The 20,792-nt window shown below is 40.0% G+C and overlaps 1 protein-coding gene across 3 annotated transcripts in view; it reads left to right on the top strand.

Moving 5' to 3' along the window:
- LOC124857717 (NACHT, LRR and PYD domains-containing protein 12-like) overlaps nucleotides 1-20,792 on the top strand; it is a 74,785-nt gene that overhangs the window by 43,884 nt on the left and 10,109 nt on the right. The window contains exons 8-12 of one of the 3 annotated variants that reach the window (XM_047349087.1): nucleotides 548-721; nucleotides 2,271-2,444; nucleotides 3,993-4,169; nucleotides 5,719-5,889; nucleotides 6,894-7,235. In XM_047349087.1, the coding sequence (XP_047205043.1) occupies nucleotides 548-721; nucleotides 2,271-2,444; nucleotides 3,993-4,169; nucleotides 5,719-5,889; nucleotides 6,894-6,903 (706 nt within the window). In that variant the 3' untranslated portion in view covers nucleotides 6,904-7,235. Of the gene's footprint in view, nucleotides 1-547; nucleotides 722-2,270; nucleotides 2,445-3,992; nucleotides 4,170-5,718; nucleotides 5,890-6,893; nucleotides 7,236-20,792 lie in introns of those variants that run through there. The other 2 variants (XR_007035661.1, XR_007035662.1) reach the window with 2 other exon arrangements.

Here is a 20,792-nt window from a genome sequence, read left to right as displayed (position 1 = left end):
TGAAGCAGGTCAGAGGGGATTCAACCCAATTTAGAAAAGTGAATTTCAGCTCCTGGAATCTGTCTGACAGTAACAAATATATAATCACTGATTGATGCTTCAACACTTTTAGAAGCTCTGGAATGATTTTACTGACTAAAATACCTAAACACAACATGTCTCAGTACCAGGTTCTGGTTCTGTGTGTTTCAGCTCTTCAAGTCAGTTTTCCATGAAATATTCTCCATGACACCATGTTTTTATGGCTGTGGAATAATTCAAATAGTTGAATTTATCTGCATTAATCTACATTTGTTCATATTTCCTCCAAAATTCCCTGACTTGTTTGTTTTCTGTGAAACTTGAATAATTTGGCTGCTGAATCTGAATTTGTATTGATGGAGCTGCTGGTGGAGCTGACACAGTTTAAGAGCTGAAGTCAGCAGGTCTTTATTGAAGCAGCAACATGTTTTCATTAATATTAATGACAGCTCTTTAACTGGTTCTGTTGGACTGTTTTAACCTGCATCCTGTTGGCTTCAGCTCACATGTTTTATTCTTTATTCAGATTGATGAGCTGCAGGTTGTCAGAGATCAGTTGTGCTTCTCTGGTCTCAGCTCTGAAGTCCAACCCGTCCCATCTGACAGAACTGAACCTGAGCTACAATGACCTGAAAGATGCTGGAGTGAAGGAGCTCTGTAGTTTTCTACAGACTCCTCTCTGCAAACTACAGATATTGGGGTAAGACACCGTGTTTTAGTTTAGTTCTGATATTTCTGATGTGAAAGTTGTGTTGACACTAAACTGCAAACATATGGCTGATGTTATACTGATCCACACTGAGGATCTTCATGGTAAAGTCTGGTTTCTTCTTCACTGGTTTGGTCTAGTTAAAGTTTCTTTCTTTTTCAAACTTCCTCCCATCATTTATTAAATAATGAGCAGAAAACATGAAACAATGAGTTGAATTTCAGTTTGGAGTTGCAGCTATTATCCAGAACTTCCCAGAATCCAGTACATTTAGAGCTGATAATGCAGGAAATTCCCACTCCCATTCCCAGCAGCATTATTTAATAATGTTGAGCCAACATAGGCAGCGGTGAGGAACGCAGGAAGAATCCCAGAAACTCTCTAAGACTTCAGTCGTGGAGAGGACACTTGGTGCTCCCGTTCTCCTCCTCTGTACGAGGCAACGAGCTCCCGGTGCTGCTGTTGCATCTCTCAGTAACATCTACAGAGAGGGTGGATGATCTGGACTGGAAGGTGGAGGCATTGTTAGGCTTTAGTGTCCCTGCCCATCAGCTCCAATGTTAGTAGCTGTATGTTTGGGTTTTCATCCAGAGAATGTTTCCCTTTTTTTAATGGCCTGTGGTCAAATGGTTTTATTAGAAATAAGAAGAAAAACTGCTGATAAAGAGGAAGATAGAAGACATGAAAAGTACTGATGGTTCATTTATTTTAATGTTTTTCATCTCTTTAAACCTTCATCAGATCAGTTTTTCTACATTTTCTCCAGGATGACTTTAAAACAGTTCAGTTCATATTTGTGTGAATAATTTGATAGAATTCAGCTGAAAAACAAATGTCATATCTTCTATTCTAGTAAATATTTTCTTGAGTTTGTCCCTGGATTTGGAGCCAGTGTTTAATTGTGTCCCTCTGTGTAACTGAGTTGGACCCCCTGATCTAAGGTCAGAACAGGACACCATTCAAACCCCCAGTGTGTATAAATCCCCTTCATGTGAAGCAGGTCAGAGGAGATTCAACCCAATTTAGAAAAGTGAATTTCAGCTCCTGGAATCTGTCTGACAGTAACAAATATATAATCACTGATTGATGCTTCAACACTTTTAGAAGCTCTGGAATGATTTTACTGACTAAAATACTCAAACACAACATGTCTCAGTACCAGATTCTGGTTCTGTGTGTTTCAGCTCTTCAAGTCAGTTTTCCATGAAATATTCTCCATGACACCATGTTTTTATGGCTGTGGAATAATTCAAATAGTTGAATTTATCTGCATTAATCTACATTTGTTCATATTTCCTCCAAAATTCCTCCTGACTTGTATGTTTTCTGTGAAACCTGAATAACTTGGCTGCAGAACCTGAGTTTGTATTGATGGTGCTGCTGGTGGAGCTGACAGAGTTTAAGAGCTGAAGACAGCAGGTCTTTATTGAAGCAGCAGCATGTTTTCATTAATATTAATGAGAGCTCTTTAACTGGTTCTGTTGGACTGTTTAACCTGCATCCTGTTGGCTTCAGCTCATGTGTTTTATTCTGTATTCAGATTGGAGGACTGCAGTTTGTCAGAGATCAGCTGTGCTTCTCTGGGCTCAGCTCTGAAGTCCAACCCGTCCCATCTGACACAACTGTTTGTGGGTCAGAACAACCTGAAAGACTCTGGAGTGAAGGAGCTCTGTAGTTTTCTACAGACTCCTCTCTGCAAACTACAGATGTTGGGGTAAGACACCGTGTTTTAGTTTAGTTCTGATATTTCTGATGTGAAAGTTGTGTTGACACTAAACTGCAAACATATGGCTGATGTTATACTGATCCACACTGAGGATCTTCATGGTAAAGTCTGCTTTCCTCTCCACTGGTTTGGTCTAGTTAAAGTTTCTTTCTTTTTCAAACTTCCTCCCATGATTTATTAAATAATGAGCAGAAAACGTGAAACAATGAGTTGAATTTCAGTTTGGAGTTGCAGCTATTATCCAGAACTTCCCAGAATCCAGTGGATTTAGAGCTGATAATTCAGGAAATTCCCACTCCCATTCCCAGCAGCATTATTTAATAATGTTGAGCCAACATAGGCAGCGGTGAGCAACGCAGGAAGAATCCCAGAAACTCTCTAAGACTTCAGTCCTGGAGAGGACACTTAGTGCTCCCGTTCTCCTCCTCTGTACGAGGCTAAGAGCTCCCGGTGCTGCTGTTGCATCTCTCAGTAACATCTACAGAGAGGGTGGATGATCTGGACTGGAAGGTGGAGGCATTGTTAGGCTTTAGTGTCCCTGCCCATCAGCTCCAATGTTAGTAGCTGTATGTTTGGGTTTTCATCCAGAGAATGTTTCCCTTTTTTTAATGGCCTGTGGTCAAATGGTTTTATTAGAAATAAGAAGAAAAACTGCTGATAAAGAGGAAGATAGAAGACATGAAAAATACTGATGGTTCATTTATTTTAATTGTTTTTCATCTCTTTAAACCTTCATCAGATCAGTTTTTCTACATTTTCTCCAGGATGACTTTAAAAAGTTCAGTTCATATTTCTGTGAATAATTTGATAGAATTCAGCTGAAAAACAAATGTCATATCTTCTATTCTAGTAAATATTTTCTTGGGTTTGTCCCTGGACTTGGAGCCAGTGTTTAATTGTGTCCCTCTGTGTAACTGAGTTGGACCCCCTGCTCTAAGGTCAGAACAGGACAGCATTCAAACCCCCAATGTGTATAAATCCCCTTCATGTGAAGCAGGTCAGAGGAGATTCAACCCAATTTAGAAAAGTGAATTTCAGCTCCTGGAATCTGTCTGACAGTAACAAATATATAATCACTGATTGATGCTTCAACACTTTTAGAAGCTCTGGAATGATTTTACTGACTAAAATACCTAAACACAACATGTCTCAGTACCAGGTTCTGGTTCTGTGTGTTTCAGCTCTTCAAGTCAGTTTTCCATTAAATATTCTCCATGACACCATGTTTTTATGGCTGTGGAATAATTCAAATAGTTGAATTTATCTGCATCAATCTACATTTGTTCCAATTTCCTCCAAAATTCCCTGACTTGTTTGTTTTCTGTGAAACTTGAATAACTTGGCTGCAGAACCTGAGTTTGTGTTGATGGAACGGCTGGTGGAGCTGACAGAGTTTAAGAGCTGAAGTCAGCAGGTCTTTATTAAAGCAGCAGCATGTTTTCATTAATATTAATGAGAGCTCTTTAACTGGTTCTGTTGGACTGTTTTAACCTGCATCCTGTTGGCTTCAGCTCATGTGTTTTATTCTTTATTCAGATTGATGAGCTGCAGTTTGTCAGAGACCAGCTGTTCTTCTCTGGCCTCAGCTCTGAAGTCCAACCCCTCCCATCTGACATACCTGAACCTGAGTCAGAACTACAACCTGAAAGATTCTGGAGTGAAGGAGCTCTGTAGTTTTCTACAGACTCCTCTCTGCAAACTACAGATATTGGGGTAAGACACCGTGTTTTAGTTTAGTTCTGATATTTCTGATGTGAAAGTTGTGTTGACACTAAACTGCAAACATATGGCTGATGTTATACTGATCCACACTGAGGATCTTCATGGTAAAGTCTGCTTTCCTCTTCACTGGTTTGGTCTAGTTAAAGTTTCTTTCTTTTTCAAACTTCCTCCCATGATTCATTAAATAATGAGCAGAAAACATGAAACAATGAGTTGAATTTCAGTGTGGGGTTGCTGCTATTATGCAGAACTTCCCAGAATCCAGTGGATTTAGAGCTGATAATGCAGGAAATTCCCACTCCCATTCCCAGCAGCATTATTTAATAATGTTGAGCCAACATAGGCAGCGGTGAGGAACGCAGGAAGAATCCCAGAAACTCTCTAAGACTTCAGTCCTGGAGAGGACACTTGGTGCTCCCGTTCTCCTCCTATGTACGAGGCAACGAGCTCCCGGTGCTGCTGTTGCATCTCTCAGTAACATCTACAGAAAGGGTGGATGATCTGGACTGGGAGGTGGAGGCATTGTTAGGCTTTAGTGTCCCTGCCCATCAGCTCCAATGTTAGTAGCTGTATGTTTGGGTTTTCATCCAGAGAATGTTTCCCTTTTTTTAATGGCCTGTGGTCAAATGGTTTTATTAGAAATAAGAAGAAAAACTGCTGATAAAGAGGAAGATAGAAGACATGAAAAATACTGATGGTTCATTTATTTTAATGTTTTTCATCTCTTTAAACCTTCATCAGATCAGTTTTTCTACATTTTCTCCAGGATGACTTTAAAACAGTTCAGTTCATATTTGTGTGAATAATTTGATAGAATTCAGCTGAAAACAAAGTTCATATCTTCTATTCTAGTAAATATTTTCCTAAGTTTGTCCCTGGACTTGGAGTCAGTGTTTAATTGTGTCCCTCTGTGTAACTGAGTTGGACCACCTGATCTAAGGTCAGAACAGGACAGCATTCAAACCCCCAGTGTGTATAAATCCCCTTCATGTGAAGCAGGTCAGAGGGGATTCAACCCAATCTAGAAAAGTGAATTTCAGCTCCTGGAATCTGTCTGAAAGTAACAAATATATAATCACTGATTGATGCTTCAACACTTTTAGAAGCTCTGGAATGATTTTACTGACTAAAATACTCAAACACAACATGTCTCAGTACCAGATTCTGGTTCTGTGTGTTTCAGGTCTTCAAGTCAGTTTTCCATGAAATATTCTCCATGACACCATGTTTTTATGGCTGTGGAATAATTCAAATAGTTGAATTTATCTGCATTAATCTACATTTGTTCATATTTCCTCCAAAATTCCTCCTGACTTGTTTGTTTTCTGTGAAACGTGAATAATTTGGCTGCAGAACCTGAGTTTGTATTGATGTAGCTGCTGGTGGAGCAGACAGAGTTTAAGAGCTGAAGTCAGCAGGTCTTTATTGAAGCAGTAGCATGTTGTCATTAATATTAATGAGAGCTCTTTAACTGGTTCTGTTGGACTGTTTTAGCCTGCATCCTGTTGGCTTCAGCTCACATGTTTTGTTCTTCATTCAGATTGCGGGGCTGCAGGTTGTCAAAGATCAGCTGTGCTTCTCTGGTCTCAGCTCTGAAATCCGACCCGTCCCAACTGACAAAACTGGACCTGAGAGAGAACAACCTGAAGAAGTCAGATGTTCAGCAGCTGGAGGATCTTGTAAAGAGTCCAGACCACAAACTGAATAATGTGTAAGTAGATGTTTAGAGTGAGTCCAGATGCTTTCAGCAGTGTTGTTCTGAACCCAGTTAGCATCAAAGCAAAGATCCAGTGTTTCCAGTAAAGCTGCAGCTTCTCAGTGGGAGGAGAATGGTGACAGGCTTCCTGATTGGACACAGAGACAACAATCAACCAATCAGATGAGCCAGAAGCTTGTTGTGTTCCTGTGTTTGTGTTGATGTGAAGATGACTGTTGCTGTTGTGTTCATGTCTACAGGAAATAAAGCTGGATTCCAGCTGACAGCTTCCAACATGTATAGAGACAGTGGTCCTCATTCATCAGACTGTGGTAGCATCAGATCTGATCTCAGACTGTTTGTTCTCTCATTTCAACAGGAAACAACTGTTCAGGTTCATCTTTGTCACAGCTCTGAGATCAGTCTGACTGCAGCCTGGAAACCACTGGCTCTTATTTCACAAACCATCATTACATTTAATGACTGTGGTTTTTATACAGAGCAGAAGCTTTGCTGAAGTGCACTCATCACATCTGGACATGTGTCCTTCTGTCATTAGTTTCACAAGATGTGTTCAGGGACATCCTCCATGTTTGTTTGTCAGCTGATGTTTCAGAAACAGATGAGATGTTCATCAACAGCCAGAGTTTGTGTGTTTAAATCGAGCAGCAGTTGACATGTAGCAGCAGTAAATCATCACTACAGTGTTTGTGCAGAAATGAAGCCTTCATGACTCTCAACAGTTGGTTTCCACTGTGGACCTGAGTGAAACCTGCAGAGGAAACATACTTGATGCTAAAAGTGTGTGCAGGTGTGTGAGCTTGGAGCTCAGTGTGTTCACTCCAACACGTTAACATGAGAGCTGAAAGGAAGCTGGCTACGCACCACAGCTGCTGTGAACAGGACTGAAGTCCCTGCTGCTCTTTATACTGGATGTGCTGCATCACTGACTGACAGCTGATGGAGAGAGGCTGGAAACACTCATTGATCTCCTCTGTTGCTCCTTCTTTTCTCTGCAGGTGGAGGTGATCATCTTTGTGAAGGAGAGAAGCTGAGCTGTGTCCTGATGATCCACAGAGGTTGAAGCTGCAGGAGTTTGAGTTTAAAGAGACTGCCTGGATCATGATGATGAACTCTGAGTTTAGAGATTTTCATCCTGTTTATTTTCATGTCTGTCATTTAGTGTCTGATATTGTTTGTTTCTCTGGACCAATGAAGATGAAATTAAAACTAAGCTGCATTTAGTGGCTCCATGTAGTTTTGATCTGAATTTGATTAAACCGTAAAGTTGATCTTTTTTCTCACTGATTCATTTTCAGCCTGAAACCAAGAAACATGAAATAAAGCTCAATTCAGACGTTTTCAGGCTGCATGTTTGCTTCATTGTGATGCAGTTTTTACATGTTTTTATTAGATTTGAGATGTTTGATGCAAATGTTTCAGCAGCTCTTGTCATTTTATCTGTTGCTGCAAACATCTCAGAGAGTAAATGATGGTTTCTTCAATCAGAGGATGAAGCTTTTCTTGATGATTTTAAATCAGATATTTTTTATTTCCTTATTTCCTCTGACTGTTAGGGCGGATTGAGTGATCAAGTCAAACCACAGTCAATCAAACAGAAGTGAGACAGAGACTCTTTCTACTTCCTGCGAGAGGGTGTAGACTCTCGTCAGGGTTTATTATACAGAAGAGTGAACAAACATAGATTACAAAAAGGGAGTGTGTATGACATTTAGAGATTCTCAGCTAGGGAGTAGATATAGAAGCAGTTGCATACAGACCAAAGTAACAATTTCAGTACAGACTGTTCCAGAATACTGAGTCACATCTGCATGTGACTTTTTAGAATGCAGCAAAGGCTGCATGTGAGTAATAATAGTGAACATGAATATATATATATATACATTCAACCAGTCCCCCCTGTTTATCACGAACAAATACATCAAACAATAAAATCATAAAAGGAATAATTATGGGCACCCTCTGTGTGAGCGAAAAACCTGTCAGACGGAAACTGAACTATCAGGCAGGAAAATACTCACATGACCCCTCCGTCTTAGGCAGCCACCAGGTGGTAGAGGGGCAAAACAAGAAAAACTCATAAACACAATTGTAACAAAATATAAGATGAATAAGAAAATTAAAATACATTCATACTCTCAAGTAGCATCGCTTAAACAGCCGATTCTTGTTAGATTTTTAGCTGTAAGATCATTGATATGAGAGTGGATGTAACAGCACTATTTACACCATTGTGTCATACATTGAGGGGTCTTTGTCAAGATCAGTGAAATAATCTTCAGTGTCATAGTCATCTTCGTCTGGTTTTTTCTGAGGTTCATTTTGACTCAAAGCGGCATATGTAACGGTAATAGATTGACTCATTATTATGTTAATCATGAATTTACAGCATGGGATAATGCAAGTGGAGAGAAGACACAGGACAATCAAAAATGCCACAATAGTTCGTTCGTTCGTCGTCTTCCGCTTATCCAGGACCGGGTCGCGGGGGCAGCAGACTCAGCAGAGACGCCCAGACGTCCCTCTCTCCAGACACCTCCTCCAGTTCCTCCAGGGGGAGCCCAAGGCCACAATAGTCACAATGAGAATTTTTATCCACCCCATCCATCCTCCCTGAATCATCCAGTCAAGCCAAGAATTTGTGGCTGTGATGTGATCATTAGCCATGGCCATTTGCAGCTCTCTTAAGTGATCTAAAGCTTCTGTCATGTTTTCAGAATGGATATTGTCTGGGATATAAGTGCAACAGGTATTATTTAACAATATAGAAACACCTCCAGATGAGGCTGTTAATATGTCCAAAGCCATACGGTTTTGTATTATCATACCCCTCATAGCATCAATTTGTTGGTTCTGGGCATCTTCTACTATTATGGAATTATTAAGAAACAATCCCAGGCGGTAGTCTAGGGTTTCTAGGCGCAGCATGACTTTACCTACCCCGAGCCAGGGAAGAAGAGACCAATGTTTAAATTTGTTGGTACATTGGTTCCCCATACACTGTCATGTGGCTTTACAGTTGTGGTGTGTCTTTTGCTGCGTCTAGGGGGCAGTTGCTCTTGTTTTATTAGAATTGTGTGGTCTGATATGAAATTTGGTGCACAGACACCATACCAGCTGGGGGGTAGAACAGAATAAGCATTATTTCCACACAGCCAAGCAACGCCCTGGACCCAAGAAGTGCCGTTGCTTACTCCAAAGTGATTCACTGGGGCACCTTCCCCATGCATCAGTGTCTGCTGACAATTTGTGGTGTTCCCTGTTAAAATGGTGCCCCTGTTTTGTTCATAACACATGGTGTGATTAAACACTTTGGGATCTTTTTCAAGGTGTACTGTGAACTGTACTGTTGTTTTTTGCTTCAGAGTATTAAAATCTACCCAGAACATAGTGTCGCAAGTGCCATTTCTTAATCCTGTTGTATATGGGTCATTGTCATCAATCTTTAAAAGGTAATACAGATATCCACTTCCTCCAAATGAGGCGGCACACTTGGCTTGAGATTTATTCATAGCTTTAGCATAGATTGTGAACAGAGCAAAGTGTGTTAATGCTGTCCCTGCTGCTGTTTTAAAGCCTCTATTTTTCCAGATCCTTGCATGGTGGTGTACAGCGCTGAAAACACATTGGCTGTCGCTAAAGATGGTCAGTGCCGTTCCTTCATATAATTCACACGCTCTTACTACTGCATAGAGTTCTGCTGTCTGCGCTGAGCATGTGTGGGGGAGTGATTTTGCTTCAATGACTTTTCCAACAGTATAGTTACTGCATAACCTACTCTGTTCTTTCCATGTTCATCTTTTGATGCTGATCTGTCGACAAATATGATTTGTGAGTTTTGTAAAGGGGCCTGTGAGATGTCTTGTCTTGGTTTTGTGTCTTCCTCTATTTTAGTTTTACATGAGTGTGGCTCTCCATCCTCAGGTGTGGGCACTAACGTGCCTGGGTTTAAAGGGCCACATCTTTGCAGTGTTATGTTTGGTTGTGAGAGTAACAGTGAGGCCATTGTAATGTGCCTTGCATGGGTCAGAAAAGGGAGTGAGGTTTGCAACAGCACTAGAGACACTGAGTGTGGAACTTTCAGCGTCAGAGGATGACATAACGCTAGTTCAGCTGTGAGTTTCACAGCTTCTGCTGCTGCTGCACAGGCCTGCAGGCAGGCAGGAAATACTGCAGCCACTGGATCTAATTTCTTAGTATAAAATGCTAGTGGCCTGTCTTTTGTCCCAAATGGCTGTGTTAGGACGGCTTTCATGTACCCTTGGCATGCATCAACGCAAAGTGTGAATGGTTGGTTATAGTTTGGTAAAGCCAAGGTTACTGTTGTTTGTAACAGCTGTTTTAAGTTTATGAATGCTTCTTCACCGTCAGGTGTCCAGGTAATTTTGTCTCTCAGTGCCATGTCTTTTCCATATATTATTGACTGTAAGTACGGTGGCCAGGGGGTGCAAAACACTTTTACAAGTACCGAAACAAATTTACATTTCAGAAAACAAATTTCCATTTCAGAAAACACTTTTACATTTCAGAAAACAAATTTACATTTCAGAAAACAAATTTACATTTCAGAAAACACTTTTACATTTCAGAAAACAAATTTCCATTTCAGAAAACACTTTTACATTTCAGAAAACAAATTTACATTTCAGAAAACAAATTTACATTTCAGAAAACACTTTTACATTTCAGAAAATCAACCGGAAAGGGAATGTACCAACGCCGAGGCTGACCCGGAAGTCAGCCTCAGGGGCTGCATCCTTCGAAGGCCGTATTTGTAGGGCGATTACGTTACAGCGCGGCGACGAAGGCTGTCCCAATTCATGAATCATTCCGAGACTCCCTCAAATGCGGCCGACAAATGTGTCCTTCTTTTGCCTGATTTGAAGGATGGGTCGTGAGTATCCTTCGCGGCCCATCATTTCCCATCATTCATTGCGGATCGAATCGGATTGGTCAAGCAGGGGAAGCCATGGCGGACCATAGCAACAAAAGCTGTGAGTAAATTGTGGAAAATTACACTTTCTGTGACACAAATTAACTTCTACAATGTTTTTAGTGCGGGAATATAACTATGTAGACGTGAAATATCTGCTTGATTTATCTAGACATCGCTTAATTTCAAACGTGCTCCGACATGTTCGGAGTTTTCTGTTCCCGGTGTAGTAACTGGCTCGCCTCGCCAGCCCTATCGGCGGTGAGGTGAGCTAGCCCGGTAGAGATCTGACCGGACTCCCGGGACTAAGCTCCCGCTGGCAGTCATCACAGTGAACGTTTAACACAAGTGATTTCTAACAGTTTATGTTATTATTTTAATTGTTACTGAAAATCGATTTAACATTTCAGGTGATATTAAGGTTAACCAGAATAAATGGACAGTTTTATGTAATCCAACTGTATCGCTGGAGAGTGTGATTGAGAATAAATAAGCTTTTCAAAATAAATTTTTAATGAAGAAATGTGCTATATGTTTTAAAAGTTTATTTATAATTCAGGTAGCATTATAATTTCTGATTCCAGGTACAATCCAGAGACAATCATGTTCAGGTAAAATAGATGTTTGATTTAACTAGCCAATAAACAAAGAGATAGCAACTTTATGGCTAATGTATGTCGACATATTTTATATATATATATATATATATATATATATATATATATATATATATATATATATAAACAACAACTTTCAATTTTAAGATAGATGGGAATTATAAAGTATTTGATCCCCTCTGGCTGTTCTTAGATAATTATATAATAATGCAGTGTTTTTGGTGTATTAGTATCTACTTGCTTTGATCACTTAAAATATCCAGAAGCATGCTTTAAAAATAATGTGTTTTTCCATCTCCATTCTTCCCTTTTCTAATCCAGACCCCTTTACTGCAGGATCAACCTGAGTGTCCCAGTCCTGATCGCTTCTTCAACCAGGAGGACACCAGGCCTGATTTTCGGCTGAGCAGGGAGTCTCTGGCAGTGCTACTTAATCTTTTGCACCAGGATAGGCGACATGGATGGGTGCTACTATTGAGACCTTGGTTTTTCTTTTCTGGCTGGCAAGTGGCACATCCTACAGAGTGGTCTGCAGAGTGTTTGGGATGCCTCGCTCTACTGTCCATCGCATCGTCCACAGAGTTACAGAGGAGATCGTGGCTATTCGTCACCAGGTCATCTACCTTCTAAAGACCCCTGAGGACTTAAGGCAGTGTCCCATGAGTTTGCAGGGCAGGCTCGCCACAGAGCTTTTCTTAAAGCTGTGGGTGCAATTGACAGCTGCCATATCCGCTTCAGGTGTCCAAGCAGCCCTGATGGTCAGTGCTACAGGAAACTCTTCCCTTCCATAATCCTGCAAGCAGTTTCTGAGAGCCATTTTATTGACACGTATGTGGGCTGGTTTGGGTCAGTGCATGACTCTAGGGTGCGCCACCACAGCCCGCTGTACAGTTTATCCTCCTCCAGGGCATTTTCTCCTTGCTGATTGAGGGTACCCAGGCCTCCAATATCCACTCCCCCTCATCACTCCCTACAAGAGGACAAGACAAGGTGTGGGAGCCCAGCGCTTTAACAGCCATCATTCCAAAAACACGCTCTATAATGATTAGTACCTGGGGGTCGGTCCCTGTTACCTCTACCCCTAGAGTGAAATACATCACCTCATCCCACTTGTGAGAAGTGCGATGCAAACCTTCTTGTAACGATTTTATGGACAAAAATAGTGGATCGACACCCCCAAGTGTGTTATGCGTCAACGCTCGTACCAGGCTGATTTGTTTGGCTTTTTCTTGATTCCATAAATTTATATATGTCAGGGTGGGCATCCACCTACCCGTGTACCCAACTGCGTGACACCACTTTCCGCAAAGCTGGTTTCCCCCATATAAACTCATGGTCCTGCCTGCAGCGCATTGGGTGGACACGTCGAGATTGGCACACAAATACACATCATACCCCCTCCAGGCAGTTGGATTCTTCCCACACTTCATGACATCACACAGGTCAAACCGAAAAGTGGTAGTTGCTCCTAACGTGTAATTTAGTTCTAATCCCCTGTTAGGTATTATTTAGTCAACTCAGAGGTAAGAACGATACAGTCATAGTTACTTGCAGCAAGGGTAGCCCACTTTGCAGTGAAACTACAAAGTTTTTGACACCCTATCTCTTTATTTATATGCACAGTTCAACAGACAGTTCAGACAGGGTGTGTATGTGTGTGAGACAGAAAGGAGGCTGGTTCACACAGAGATAACAATGATCTCACACACACAGGGAGGAAGGCATAGTGCAGGTGCCTTGCAACACAAAGTTTTTACATGAGTGATAACAAGTTTTTGCACCCATCCAACAGTCCCTCCTTTTATCACAAGTAAAAACATTTAATATAAAAACGAGTAAGAAAAATACTTTGTATGAGCGAAAACCCACGGACGGTAAACAGATTATATTTTGTGGGAAATACTCATACGGCCCCGCCGCCCTCGGCGACCATTAAAAGTTAAATGTTGATTAATACTTGAAATCATAAAAATAAAAGAATAATACTTGAAATCATAAAAATAAAAGAATAATACTTAATGAAAACAGTGAAACATAATAAAGGAATTTAAAAATCTGCCCTGTTTATGTCATCAATGTACTTTTTCTCATTTCACTTAAGCAACAACTTCTTCCGATTTTCTGCTGTAAGGTCATTTTATGAAATACAATGTATGAGTACACTCAGGCTTTTGATGTGATTTATTTACAACATGTCATCATAATCGTTCCCTTCATTTTCGTGCATTTCTACCTAGTTCAGTGTTGCATATGCCACCATGAACAATACCAGAAATTCTGTAGGAATGGATGTGCGTCATGTTCTTCCGTCAGTGTTCTGAGATGGGTCCCGTCTGATGTCCATCTCTTCTGGTTCGGTATCACCTCCTGTGGATCCTGCTTTAGATAGAGAAAGAGTCCTGCTACCAGAATTAAGCTCAGGCTTATCAGTCCTGTCCACATGTTACAGAGAGCCATTTTATAATTGGGTGCAGATCAGCTGTTTTCTTCACCGGTTTGAGACGCTGGGCCATCTTTGAACCCGGACTTCCTTCTGCTTACCCCGTCGGTTGGTTTGGCTCCTGTAACGGCAAAACTGGCTTACAGTGGCTTTTATGGATCCAGGAAGGCCTCTCTGCTATTTTCAGAGCTGTGGGCGTTGTCAGGAGTATTTGAAACGGCCCTTTCCACCAAGGAGTGCTCCAATCCTTCCGGTGGAGTGTCTTAATCAGGACCAGGTCTCCAGGCCTCATTCTGTGGGATAGGAGCAGAGATTATCGGCAGACCACTGAACATTTGTTTTTCTTTTGTCTGCAACATTTTATTCATCCACTCAGCTAATGAAGGTTCCTGTTGTGCTTTCTCTATTTCATTCATGTCAGAGGGCAGAGAAAACGGTCTGCCATGTACTATTTCTTTGAGAATACAAATTCACATCAGCAACTTGGTGCCACGTGATCTCAGACTCAGAATATAGTGGGTGGAGCCATACAATGATGTACAGTAGGTGGCAAATGGAGTAAGACCAGTTTGATTTGGAGTTATTCTCATCCATAATTAACCAGGGATAGGCATTCGGGCCATGGCCTCCCTGTTTCTTCCATTGTTTTCCTTAATCTTTAACTGAAACCCTAATGCTCTAGAACTTAGTTCTATTAATTTATTTACAAAATGAGTTCCATTATCTGACCTTATAATCTGTGGGATACCATATGTGGGGAAGAAATGTGTCACTAGGTTCATCTATTACAACTAGGCAATATTTCTTCCCCCGTGTTTGCAACAAATTATGCATGATCTGCAAAAATGCTTTGAATAGCAGAAAAAGTTATAGTGTAGCATTAATGCTTTACCAGATGTGACATATTCCCCCCTTGACACGTGGGTCTTCCCAATGTGTCACTGTAGTTGCTGTGTTGTATAAATCTTTTTGAGAGGATTGGTTTATGTTCTATCTGATAGATGTCATCTTTTCTCTGTGCTCCTCTCTTTAGCCAGGCCTTTATTTCTGTCTTGGTTGCTGACTGTTGGGCGTCTTTCAGCACGTCTGTGTCTATAAATAGCAGATCTGGCATTTTCTCTTTAATAGGTTGAAATGAGTTAGTTCTGTCCCTGATGATGTTTTAAAACCTCTATTTTGCCAAATCTTAACATGGTGATGTACTGATCCGAAAACGTATTGGCTGTCTGTGTATATAGTAAGTATTTGTCCCTCATGTAATTCACATGCTCTTACTACAGCATATAATTCTGCTGTTTGGGCTGAGCATGTATTGGGTAGAGATTTAGCTTCTATTATCCTATCGATGGTTGTTATTGCATAACCAACTCTATTCTTTCCATATTCATCTTTAGATGCTGAGCCATCTACAAACACAACACAAGAATCTGGTAGAAGGGTTTGAGAAATGTCTTGTCTGGGTTTTGTGTCTTCTTCAACTTTTGCTTTATAAGAATGTGGTTTTCCATCTTCTGCAGTAGGTATTAGAGTACTTGGATTTAAAGGGCACATCTTTTTAGAGTTATGTTTGGCTGTGATAATAATAGCGATGTCAGTGTGATATGCCTTGCATGTAGCGTCAGGTGCTTCTCTTAATATTCCTGACTTCAACATATCTTGTATTATTGGCTTAATACCTTCTTCAGCTTCTGGCTTTAAGGGGTATTGACGGACTAATGGCCTTTTTTCAGATATTAGTTTTAACCTTGTATGGTGGGAACCCCTTTATAAGCCCTACATCAGTTGATGATTGGGACCACAGTTCAGGTAGGACAGCAGCTAGGGCAGGATGCATGTTGCTCTCTTTGCTCTCAGCTAAGCCCTGTATTTGTCCCTCTGCCTCATCTAAATGTGTCCTTGGATGGACTTTGACTGTCCATCCTAGAGTGAGCTTCCAGATTCCTGTATTAGGATCTACCTTTGACAGTGTCAGTGCTGTTCCTGCAGAGGTTTAAAGCCTCTGTTTTTCCAAATTCTTATTATTCTTTTTTATCATATTTTATAAAGTAAGTCCTTATTACATTTAAAAATGAGATCAATATTTTTGGTAGTTGCTATTATTATAAATAATGCTTGGTTTAGTTCTTATTAAAAATAAAAAATAAAAACTCACTCACTGATGAACACAAAAAATGAAGGGCATATTATATCTTATAATCTTAGTTTATCTTACCCAGTTTTATAGATACAACATCCAGTTTCAGTCAGCTTTGTATTTAGTTCAAGTAACTAAAGTTTGTTTCAATTAACTCAAGTTTTCTCTATTTCAGTCCAGTCCAGTAATTCTGTTAAGGTTCATTTCATCTTATGTTAAGTTTGAGTCTAGTCTGATCATTTTGAACCTGACTGGAAAACGTCTAAACATCTGTTAAAATCTTTTTGTTTTACCATAGAGAACTGACCTAATATTATTATGGTGCTGTTGAGGACTCTAATTTTTACATAACATGAAACAGACATTTATTTCACAAAAACAGAAAGTCAAATACAGACATTTGGCCACATGAAAGTTTAAATAACCTGTTTGTAAAAGAATTGTGAAAAATTGAAGACGGATTTATGAACTTTCTTATGGTTATCAGTATTTTCAATAGAGGTAGAACCTTTGCTATCTTTATATGATTTTTCGAAAAAGATTCTGGAAACCTTATTAAGATATAAATTTGGCAAAGATCATCAGAACATCAGACCTTTATTAGCGCTTTTAAGGTCCCTCAAAGATGCATTACAATGAAATCAGTCATTCCCATTCACACACATTCACACACTACTTACTTATTTCTCTGTCAGAGTAATTTTTATTTGCAAAAATTTGAGCATAATTTGACTTCTATTATTCTTAAAATGCACATTGTTTCCTCATAACCCCTTTTGTTTCCACAAGGTCTGTTTTGAACGCTTCAATTCTTTTTTTTTATTCACCAAGAATCAATAAGGTGGTCGTAGTGGGGTCCACCTTAAAGGTATTGTCTGTTGGGTGTCATGTTATCATTGTCAGGTCAGCGAGGTTCATAAGTCAGTCAGAACCTTGGTCATTTGGTCTGTGCACATAATGTTTCATAGATCCAGCCTATGATTAGTCAGCCAAAACTTCCACCTATAGGAGAAAAATTGATTGTTAATGAATGAGCTGCATTTCCTAGGAACACTGTCTTCCTCCTGGATGAGCATCACCTGTTGAAAAACTTTCATCATTGTTTGTTTCACATATTCATTCAGATCTTTATATTATACCAGTAGGTGTAGTTGTTAGTATCTCATGTAGACTGACATATACTGTTGTATTTGGAGAGGATCTCAGATTAAATAAACATAGTTAGAGCTTCAATCCAGGTTCATTTTGTGTCTGCAGACTTTAGCCAATTTTTCTTTTCTTTTTTTTTTTTTTATACATAGATTGTGGCAGAATGTAGACAAAACTGCTTATTGATTGACAAAATAACATTCAAGCACACAATCACCATATTAAAAGGCTCTACTTCTAGAGAATCACTAATCTTCTGAGGTCCGGTTTTGGCCCGCGGACCTTGAGTTTGACACATGCAGGGTAGAGTTACAATTTCAATTTTTTTCAGACCTTTCAGCAGAGACAGGCTTCTGCTGTTTGCAGAAGTTTTATCTTTGTTTTCAGGCAGCTGCATCTCTTTGTTAAGGTCGTTTCACAGAGCTGAAATGTAACTTCTCTCAAAGAGGAAAAATCAAGAATGCACACAATCTGAGCCAAATATGGAATTATTTCCCTGTAAAATGAATCTTTTGCATTTTATCATGATATTGTTGGTAGTATTGTACCAAATTTGTCACTATTCCTTTCACGGTGGAATAAAACCATCCGAATGCAGTGTCCTTACCGGCGACGCACTACCAACGACTGTTAAGTACTTTTCCTATGAACTGTATTTTAAAACTGTCTCACCTCGGAGTTGACTTCTTGGTGACTCTCTGGACCCTGTGAGAGTCACCCCGCGCCGAGGAAGGCGATAACCCACTGGCCAGGTGTGAATTCACACACACCGGGACTTTCAGCCACTCCGGCTAATGGAGGCTGTGCAGCGGTGCTTCGCTCGACGTCAGGCTTCCCCCACGGATCCCAGAGTCACTGTTAAAGCAAAGAGAAATAAGGTTATTGAATTAATCCGGCTCGAAGGACCAATAAATGTTAGGTATTATTTAGTCAACTCAGAGGTAAGAACGATACAGTCATAGTTACTTGCAGCAAGGGTAGCCCACTTTGCAGTGAAACTACAAAGTTTTTGACACCCTATCTCTTTATTTATATGCACAGTTCAACAGACAGTTCAGACAGGGTGTATGTGTGTGAGACAGAAAGGAGGCTGGTTCACACAGAGATAACAATGATCTCACACACACAGGGAGGAAGGCATAGTGCAGGTGCCTTGCAACACAAAGTTTTTACATGAGTGATAACAAGTTTTTGCACCCATCCAACATCCCCCATAATGCTTAAGGCACATGTCCTTGGGTTTGTTTACCTTAGACCTTTTGGACACCTTTCTGGAGTGGTTTTCAGAACATGTCTGGAATGGAAGTTCACAAAAATACCATAAGATAAATGTAATAATCAGTGCTGAGAGAAACACTCCACCTATGATGAAACTCCTAGAGAGTGTAGTTCCCTTGCTTTGGGTACTCTTTTTTTTTTTTTTACTTATGAAACTTGAAACATGAACATATAAAGTTAAATCATAACCTGAAAAAGATACAGAAACATCAAAATGTAGTATAAAATATAAAATGTTCGCCGAACGATGCCATCTGGAGTGAGAGAGAAGCTCTACCACTCCTAGTGAGAGGGAAACTCAATCACTTCCGCCTCTTCTTCTGATGTTCATGTTCTGTCTTCGGCTCTCAGGGCAGACTAACCCTGGGCTAATTTCTCTCACCCGGGGATTATTCTGCCCCTTCTTGGGTGAGAGAAGTGAGATTGTCTTTTCCTGTGTTTTCGCTCAGATCCTCCTGAACCTGAGAGAGGGATAGTTGAGGTGGTTTTGCTCCTGCACACCGGCTCCAGTGATACCAAGTAGCGCCTTTGCCCTTCAGCCTGACTGCATGGGTTGTCCTTTCTGTGACCTGGAATGGACCGGTCCACCTTGGCTCTGACCACTTTCTTTTGATGACTTTCAGGAGGACCCACTCGGCTTCCGAGGTGGTGGTTCCGACCCTGGTCTCTGGTTCTGCTGGGATCTGTTTGGAGAAAGCTGTAACAAGACTGTGGAGAGATCTGTAATAATCACGATGAAACATAGATTGTTCACACTCAGTGAGAAACGGTAACCTTGTTTGGGGGCCTGGAAATGGCCTCCCTGTTTGCAGCTCATGTGGGGTCAAACCATGTTTCTGATTTATAGAACTCCGTACAGACATCAGAGCTAATGGCAAGGCCGTAACCCAATTCATTTTGGTCTGTGCACAGAATTTAGCCAATTTGGTTTTAAGGGTTTGATTCATTCTTTCAACCTTCCCCTGTGACTGTGGATGGTACAAATAACACATACATAATGCCAAATAACACATACATGAGTACCTCATGTATGTGTTATTTGTGTTTATTTAGCCATGGTGGGGATGGATTTATTCACCAAAGGGACTCATTTTAGCCCATCCAATCCTGTCAAACCTCATCAGATCTTTGGTACAAAACAAAAACTTTCCACCTACTCTTTTTACTCCCTGTCTTTTTTCCTGCTGTTCTACTTTGCAAGTCCATCTTTAAATTACTACTTAGCCCTCTGACCTTTTCTGCTTTCCATAAAAACGTCCTTTCTTATCTCCTGCATCACATCTCTCTCTTTTTAGTTACTTTTAACCAATAATCTACAGCATCATAACCTTTGTCCATTTTTCTTAAATCACGTGTACTTTTAATGTACTTTTAATTATTGCACCCTGTAGATTAACAAATTTTTTTGAGTTTAAACAACCATCATAATGATATGTGGTTATCCAATTATCTAAATATTTTAATTTTAATATTTTAATTTGATCCTGTGCTTCTATAAATTTCCAATCTTTGCATTGTAATTCATTTTTAGTTTATTTTTACTTGCCCCTTTTCCCATTTTTTTATTTTATTTGGTCCAGTATCTCAATACCTAGGGTATTCTAATTGCTGGATTATTCTGCTCAGTAGGGTGACAGAAAAATCTCCTTTTGTGGTAATTCTCAATTCAACTCTTTCGAGTGGAGAATTCTTAGCTTTGCATCCACAAAAGTTAGTCACTTTCAATCCTACTGCTTTGGTATGAGGCAAAACCTAGTAGTTTAAATCCTCCATTCATTTCTCACATGCACACATTTTTAAACGCGGAATTTTCTTAGTATTTTTGTTTAAATACTTAAACGTGGACTCCGCCGTCCTGAAGACACGGAATTTTCAGTGTTACTTCTTTATACTTCGAGAACTCCGCCGTCCCCTAAAAATTGAATTTTTAGTATCACTTCTTAATACTTCGAGGACTCTGCCGTCCCCTTGTGATTATTAATCTGAGAATATTATTTAATATTAATATTTTAATATTTTATCAAATAATATTTCAGTCTGTTAAGGGTTGTCCTGTGAATACCAGCCCAGTAAGGCGATGGTATTAGGACAAAATAGAAAGGTGTGAGACAAGCTCTGACATTATTGAACAGCATAAACTCTGCACATATATGGAATTTATTAACAAAAATATGTCAACTCAAAGTCAAACATATTTCAATCAACAAACTCTTTACTATGCTAAAACAAGACTAATAGGCTATGTACAATATAAACAAGTTGATTAAAGATGATTGGAAATTATGACCAAAAGTGTGATGCAACATTACCATGCAATGTTTATGTTTGAGAACCAAGGATTATCTT

Source organism: Girardinichthys multiradiatus, chromosome 21 (assembly GCF_021462225.1).
Source record: "Girardinichthys multiradiatus isolate DD_20200921_A chromosome 21, DD_fGirMul_XY1, whole genome shotgun sequence".
Taxonomy (NCBI): Eukaryota; Metazoa; Chordata; class Actinopteri; order Cyprinodontiformes; family Goodeidae; genus Girardinichthys; species Girardinichthys multiradiatus.
Note: the sequence above shows the minus strand (reverse complement) of the source record. Positions and strands in the feature narration are given on the sequence as shown.